Source organism: Echinops telfairi, unplaced genomic scaffold, assembly GCF_000313985.2.
Source record: "Echinops telfairi isolate 266 unplaced genomic scaffold, ASM31398v2 ScPeMD7_9;HRSCAF=40, whole genome shotgun sequence".
NCBI lineage: Eukaryota > Metazoa > Chordata > Mammalia > Afrosoricida > Tenrecidae > Echinops > Echinops telfairi.
In genome coordinates this window covers 56,485,901-56,493,949 of record NW_022103906.1, presented here as the reverse complement: position 1 = coordinate 56,493,949, position 8,049 = coordinate 56,485,901, and the positions used below count along the sequence as shown (strand labels likewise).

Below are 8,049 nucleotides of genomic sequence, written 5' to 3'. Positions count from 1 at the left end.
TCATCATATATAAATATATTTACATATGTACATGCCTGTATTTAGACTTCTATAATTTCCCTTTGCCTCCTAGCCTTTGCCTCTTTCCTCTATTTCCTTTTACTTTTCTCTTGTCCCACTATCATGCTCAGCCTTCAGGGTAATGTAACCGAGAGGAAGTAATGAAATCCAAATGAACCCTGTCTTCTTATATATGTACAATCATAAGTGGCGTGGTTTTGTTTCTCTAGAGAACCCTGCCTAACACAATGTCAAATCATAAATTAGATGCACTAACAAAGTTTCTCTTTAAACATATTTTAACTTGGCTGTTAGTTTTTGTTTAAGCTATATTGGAATTCTTTTCTTTCAATGAATCACACCCTACCACCAACAGATCAAGTGCATAGTAAGGCAGTGGGTGTTAGAGGAGTGAGACATTGACTGTAGTTGACCACAGTGGAGTAAAATCGCTAAGTAGTAGAATAGTCAGTGGTTTGGATGCTATGAGAATAATTACATTTTTCTTAAATATCTCATATATAATATTAATGATTTATAAATCTCTGACTAAAAATACAATTCATTTGATAGTATTGAATAATTACGTATGGAGTACCACTGCCATCAAGCCATTCTGAATCATGATGGCCCTATATCGTGTTTCTCTGGCAGTACATTTTTGCACGAGCAGGTAGCCTCATCCTTCTCCTGTGGGGCAACTGGTGGGTGTGAACCTCCTGCCTTTCGGTTAGCAATTCAGTGCTTACCCTGCAACACCACTAGGGTTTCTTATGCAAAGCATCGGCACTGGGAATTGCTTCCACTAAGAATAAATGAAAACATAGCCTTTTGCCCCTAGATCACGTAAGATGCATTTAAAAAAAAAGTTAGTGGCATATTTGGTAAATTGTCTTATAAAAGGGAAAAGTTGAAATATACAACCATATTAATTTGTGGACTTTAATTTTTTTTATCCACCCAATAAAATCTAATGAACAGTCTTAAAATGCATGACAGTGTTCTAAAGTTTGAAAATATATCACAAATAATACAAATTCTCTATCACAGGCATAGTCATTTCAAGCTTGAATAGAAAGACAGTAAGTAATAAGTGCATTTCAGATGGTGATGAGTCAAGAGGAGAAAAATAAAACAAAGTTAGGAAGACAGCAAATGCTAGTGACGAAGGGAGCAGTCATCAGGGCAGACCTCTCTGATAGGGGAAGAGTGAGCCGAGTGTAAAAGGAGAAGGTGAACTGGAAGTACAGAGCAGTCTGGGGAGCAGGAAGAGCAATCACGAAAGGAAAAAGGGCTAAGCACCCTCGCTGTTCTTTCCCCCAATACAGCATGCCATGAATAGTGATGTACAATGGCCTATTACATAATGATTCCCTTCTTCCCACTACTTGAACTTTTTCTCACCAGCTCATTCAAGTCTCAAGGTACTATTTAGTACACTACTACTGCATTCCCCTGTTGGAAAGTTTTTAAAACTACTGCTTAGAAACTATGAACTTACCTAACATTACATTGATTTTTTTAAGGTTTAACCAAACTTGATGGAAATATTTGGAAAAGGATAGGAGGAATGATTGTGCAGCATAAAGAACATAATCAGTGTCACTAAATTAGACATATAGTCATTATTGAGATGGTATATGTCTTATGTATCTTTTTACCATAATAATAAAGAGAAAAATAATTTCACCGCATAATGCCCTACATGTTATAGGGAAGATCGACTAGAATTTCACAAGAGCCTAACTTGCTGTTGAGTTAGCAAGAACAGGAAAGTTTCAAAAAAGTAAGATAAAGAAAATAATATATTTTTCTTTGAAAAGTTGACTAGGCTCTTTTGGATTCAAAACAAACAAAAACTGTGACGGTGGTTTAAATCATACAGGTCATCACTGAACGGGTCAGTCAAATGAAGGCAGAGGAAGAAGGGAGAGACGATCAGGATGGAATTAAACGCCGGGCTTTTCTTGACTTACTCTTGGGTGCAATTGATGAGGAGGGGAAGAAGCTGAGTCATGAAGACATTCGAGAAGAGGTGGACACCTTCATGTTTGAGGTACTGCTTTGTCATTTTTGGTGTCAAAGTCCAGTTGTTTATAGACTATGTAGCGCTGCTTGTAACTTGATAAAATTTTAATGAAGTTTAACTTAATGAAGGAAGCTCATCATCTTAAGAAATTACAGTAAAGTCCCTTTAATAAATGATGTCCCCAAAACTGGATATCCATTTGCAGGCAAATGAAACAGGACTCATATCTGATGCTTTCCAAAAATAAATGCAAGACTTAAATGTAAAACCTAAAATATAAAGAACATTAAAAAAGAAGGACAAGCTTAGGAGTGCTAACATCTGGCATAAATACACTATTGAACATAACTGAAAACACATAAGCAACAGCAGATAAGGCTGGGGCCACCTAAAAATTAGGCATGTAGACACATCAAAATATTCCATCAAAAATGTGAAAAGAGAGGTTCAAAAGGGCCAATTGATCACCTGGAGAGTAATTCCTTTTCCAAGAACCAAGAGGGAGACATTAGGAAAGAGAAAACGACAAGCTAACAATCAGGGAGAACAACTCAGTAGATGGAAACCTGAGTCCTGAGAGGTCCAGAGACTGTGGGAGCCGCAGAGGCCAAGAGCAAAGGCGAGAGGCCAGGCACTTGTAATTGCAGGACTAGCCGCTGATTTAGAGGGCTCTTCCCTTCCCAGCAGGTGTCCACTCCAGGCACCAGACCTCCCACCTGTCCAGGAAGTGCCCCTAAGCTAGTGCTCTGGTCTTATGCCTTGGGTTCAGTGGACAGTTGTTGGGCTGATTGTTTATAGTCTGTCTTGAGTTTGTATGTTTTTCTGATATGAAACCCAGATTAGGTATAGAGACAACAACTGGATTAATAGGCTCCAAGGGGCATGGCAGGGAAGGCTGGAAGGAAATGGGCACTAACCAGAAGTACAAAGAAGAAATGTCCTAAAATTGATTATGGTGATGGCTACCCAATTCTTATGAATGTGATTGAACTATTGAAATAGATGGTATGTGAATTGCATGTCTGTTAAACTGTTAAACATAAACAAATTAAGTTAAAGACAAGTGTTAAAGAGAACACACAGCCTGGGGGGGGGGATATTTGGCAATGACATATAGGAAAAAGGATAATCTCTGAAAATGAGAGAAAACATCAACACTTCAACAGCTAAAAGACAAATTGTTCAATTAAAAATGGTCAGAGAACATGAACAGAAACTTCACAGAAGAAGACATCCAGGTGGCCAATGTGCATGAAGAAATACACATGATCACTTGCCATTAGAGGTATGCAAATCAAGACAACAATGAGATATCATCTCACACCAGCATTAATAGCAAAGTTAAAAGAAAACTGAACAACAAACAACCACCCTGGCGTGTACATCCTGACTCACAGTGAACCTATAGGACACGCTGGGATTGCCCCTGTGGGTGTCCAAGACTGTAATTCTCTAAGGGAGTAGAAAGCCTCATCCTTCTCCCACGGAGCAGCAGGTGGATTCAAACTGTGGACCTTGCGGTTCGCAGTCTAGTGCGTGCTCCATAATAAATTGGATGTAGTGCTATTATAGGATTCACCAATACCACCACTAAGGAAATATCCTAGAGATGTTAGATCTGTGACAAGAAGTCAAATGCACACCCAAGTTAAACACAGAACTATTCACTATAGCAACAAGGTGACCATCCATGGAATAATCGACAAACTACGTGTACATGCACACAATGGACTATCATGCAACAATAAACAAACAATACACTGCAAAGCACCTCATAACAGATGAACTTGAAGGACATTATCCTGAGTAAAATGAATCAATCCCCAAAGGACAGATAGTGTATGAAACCTCTTATAAAAAGTGAACACACTGTTTTCATACATACAAAGAAATGTCTGTGGTGGCTGTCGGGGTGTCAGGTACGGCAGGTAGATCTCTAATGATTGCATTAGACAGATCAGAGTAACAGGGCGAAGGGGAAGGCAATGTTTAAGAAGAAGGGGGTTAGCAAGCATAAAGTGATGAAGGCGCTGGCACGTACTGGGAAGAATGCAAGAGTAAAAGGCAACAGAAATAAATACTGTCCCACAATAACAACACTCTCCGAGTGGCTGCAGAGGTGGATACGTATGCTGGACAGGTGTGGAAAGGAGAATGGGACTATACCATGAAGGTAGGTGAAGTCTATTGACATGGCTTCTTGAAAAATGTCAATGTCATAAAATTGTTTAAAGGTTGGGGAGGAATTATTCTAGATTGTAGGAGGTAAAGAGACATCAAAAGTAAATTCAAAGCATAATCATTCATTTGATCCTGGGTGGAAAAATCAGAGCATACAAGGTCATTATTGGGTCAGTTAAGGAAAATTGACAATAAATTGTATAATAAATATATCAGTATCTTATTGGGTGTGATATTATGGAATAGTATAATAATCCCTTACTATTTCAGGTACATACAGAAGTACTAAGGGTTCAATTGTCATGATATTTATAAATGATTCAGCACACAGATAAACTAAAAAACCCAAGTTCTTCAAGTTTTAGAATTGTAAGTTTTACATTTAGGTCTGTAATCTATATTGAATTAAATATCACAAAGAGTGGATCTCTTCTATATAGATTGTCAATTAGTAATAAAGAAAACTCCGAAAACAAAACTCACTGGCATTGAGTCGATGCCGACTTCTACCAACCTTATAGGACAGGAAAGAATCGCCCCTGTGACTTTCTGGGACTCTCACTCTTTATGGGAGAAGAAAGTCCCTTTGCCCAGTGAGTGGCTCATTGGATTTGAACTGCTGCCTTTGTACTTAGTAGTCCAACTCATAAACACTGTGCCACTAGGACTCCTTAAGCTAAAAAAGTCGTTTTAATGTGTGGTAATAATATTATTATTTGATGTTGAAGTAAAGAGGCCTAATCTTCTCTTTGCTCAGCATATGTGCATATAGACATATATACATGCATTGGCACATGCACATAGTATATGAACATATATACACACATACATACACACATACATGCATATGTAGTTGTACAGTCATATGAACGTATTCAAAATTCAAACCCTAACTAGTTGTTGCTACATTGCTTCTGATTCTCAATTACCCCGTAGGACAGAGTAGAACTGCCCCAAAGGTTTGTAAGACTGTCATCCCGAGGGAGGCAGACTGCCTCACCCTTCTTCCACAGCCACTGGTGAGCTCAGCCACCAATCTTTTGTTCCGCCACTGAGTGCTTAATCACTGCACCACCAGTCCTCTGCTAACATATCAAAGGGGGTTCAAAAAGGTTGTGAAAACTTGCATTGTCTTTTCATTTCATTTTTCCATGAACTTTTTCAAGCCCCCCATCTATTTTCTTATGTGCACATGCACCCAGATACACATGCACACAGCTTTACATCTATACATCTATACACTTATGCAGATGCATATGTGTACATGCATGCACACACATACACCAGTCCTTCGGTTTTCTAAGTAAATTTTTTTCTGAAGAGATCACCATTTGGAGAAGTATAAATGTCCTACTGAGATGAGGCTAGGTGTGAAGAGGCCAGTGCCTGACACATGGAATGAGAGCTGAGTGGAATCGCTCTTGATGTTCACATTGACACTAGAGGTGGAGTCTTCTCACCTGGATCACTCCGCAGGTGGAGGGAGGAAGAACGTTTGGGATGCAGGACTCTAGGGTTCACTTCTTGCCTCTGCCTCCTACGAAGTGTTGTGACCCTGATAAATTAACCCCCTTTTTTTTTTTGGCTTGGAGTAGGGCAGAGGACAGGGGAGGCTCGAAAATGTGAAATGATAAAGATAATATGAAGGAGTTTTTGTGATGCTTAATTGAGATGGCTTCTACCATATGCTCCATACTTTTCATCAACTTAGCAAATATTAAGTGGGACTATAACTTAAGAAAACATTACACAGAACGAGATGTTTATTCCCTGGAACTGAGCATCAACTGACAACGCCTATATTGCAAATCAGGGAAGATAGAGGAGCCCAGAAATGGCAAGTTGGTTCATGAAAGTCAAACTTGCTTCCCTGAAATTGGCTCCCGCTCACCTAGATCCCTCGGAAAGCCTGCCTCTTCACTCCGAGCCCCGTTAGCAGGGCCCAGGCACTTCTCAGAAAGGGTGTAACGTGGTGCCATGCTATCTTGAAGCACAGGCCCTCTCCTCTTTTAAAAAAATGGTTTTCTTTCTTTCTTTCTCTCTCACTGAGAGGAGGTGCTACACGGAGTTCATTTATTATGTTGTGTAGTCACAGTGCAGATGCTGAATCCAGAGACAAGTCAAAATAAATTTATGACAGTCGTTCTTCACCTTCTGGTTTTTGAGCTGTTTCCCCACCCCCCCCAAATATTTTAGGGCCATGATACAACCGCAGCTGCAATAAACTGGTCCTTATACCTATTGGGGTGCTATCCGGAAGCCCAGAAGAAGGTGGACAATGAGCTGGACGAAGTGTTTGGTACGTTTGGGCCCTTCATTCGTTACACTGTGGGTACCAAGTGCACTAAGACTTATGTCATTCATTTTCATGGAGGGCAGGCAGTAGGTGCAATCTAAATACAGAATACAGGATCCCTTCCAATTCTAGTCTCTTTTTCATATACCTTCTAATGCCTTTTTCTAAGATAAATACTTAGTTCCAGACATTCACACCCCTTGACATGTCACAGCGGCGGGCTAGATTCTGGGAATGCACAGCAAAAGTTCTTGTACTCAAAGATCAATGTGCTTACAAGTGAAACAAAGTCACGTACATAACGCACTTCATCACAGAGCATGTGCTGGAATGCTCTGAGAAGGGCCTTTTGGGGAACACAGAAAAACAGGGGAAGCAAGTTGATGGGGTAAGAGAATGGTGTGGTGACTACATCTGACTTTTTCTGGTTTCAGTAGGGAGAGAGAGAATCCAATTTCATACCAGTCCAGAGATGATTCCCACAAGGGAGCAGCAATCTGGCATCTCTCCACCATCTGACTCCCTTTACCATATTCTGACACTCATTGCCCCTCTGATGGCCATCTCCTTCTCTGCGGGGTTCCATAATTCTGACAATGGCCACACAGAAGTCACAGACAATGCTCACAATTATAGGCCTTATCATCCGAGAAGCTAACAGTTTCTCAGTTATTCAGTGAGAAAGTTATTCAGGATCAGAAATGTTAAGAATACAGTTCATTTGTTTGCAGCAATATATCTTCTCTGCCATGCTGACAGCCCCGTCTTCCCTTGGCCCTTGACCTTTCAGCCATGCAGTGTCTTAACCTGTCTTGCTTGGGCAAGTGATAACAAAGTTCTTTTCTATAACAACCACACTTGCAAGTCAATTCTGACCCATGGAGACCTTATAAGACAGGGTCTAACTGCCCCTGTGATAAATTCCCAAAGGGCACCCCACTCCGCAAGCCAGACTCCTGCCCCAAAGCATTCAGGGTTCCTCATTCCATGGACCAGGCAGCCTGTCCCCCCAGCGCTTCTTCACTCCTGGCTGTTCTTTCTTCCTGGTTGTGCGATTCTCTACTTCTGCCTTTGAGATGGCTTACTTCATACACAGTGAAGGGGCAGATCTCACCAATCCCCTCCGAAACCCCGTGATCTAATAGTTATGCGTTGGTCTGCAAGCCGCTTGGTAGGCAGTTGAAAACCTGGTCAGCAGCTCCTCACAAGAAAGACTGGGCTTTCTTCTCCCATAGGCGCTCACCACCTCAGAAACCCACAGTGGGTCACGCTGAGACAGAATTGCCTCGTTGACGGTGAGGAACCTTAGTTGCATGCTGCTGCCCAGTTATTTGATGGGAGTTACAAAGACCATGAATAGAAGAGCCATATCAAGTAATTTCACTTCACCCCAAGTGGTGAAGAAAAGCTTCTTCCTATGGGATTGAATTTTGCCACAAATTAAAGTCAAAATGTGCCAAACCGATTGGAAACACATTTTTGCCATGTAAGTAATTTGGAGATAAAGAGTCCTGGGTTGATGTCTATACGTCTTTGCTTGGGA

General features: G+C 40.8%; 1 protein-coding gene across 1 annotated transcript in view; it reads left to right on the top strand.

The window, feature by feature from the left end:
- LOC101648603 (cytochrome P450 4V2) overlaps nucleotides 1-6,622 on the top strand; it is a 28,322-nt gene extending 21,700 nt beyond the window's left edge. Inside the window, exons 7-8 of the mRNA XM_030884563.2 lie at nucleotides 1,886-2,056; nucleotides 6,407-6,622. Of these exons, the coding sequence (XP_030740423.2) occupies nucleotides 1,886-2,056; nucleotides 6,407-6,607 (372 nt within the window). The 3' untranslated portion in view covers nucleotides 6,608-6,622. The remainder of the gene's footprint in view (nucleotides 1-1,885; nucleotides 2,057-6,406) is intronic.
- The last annotated feature ends 1,427 nt before the right edge of the window (nucleotides 6,623-8,049 follow it).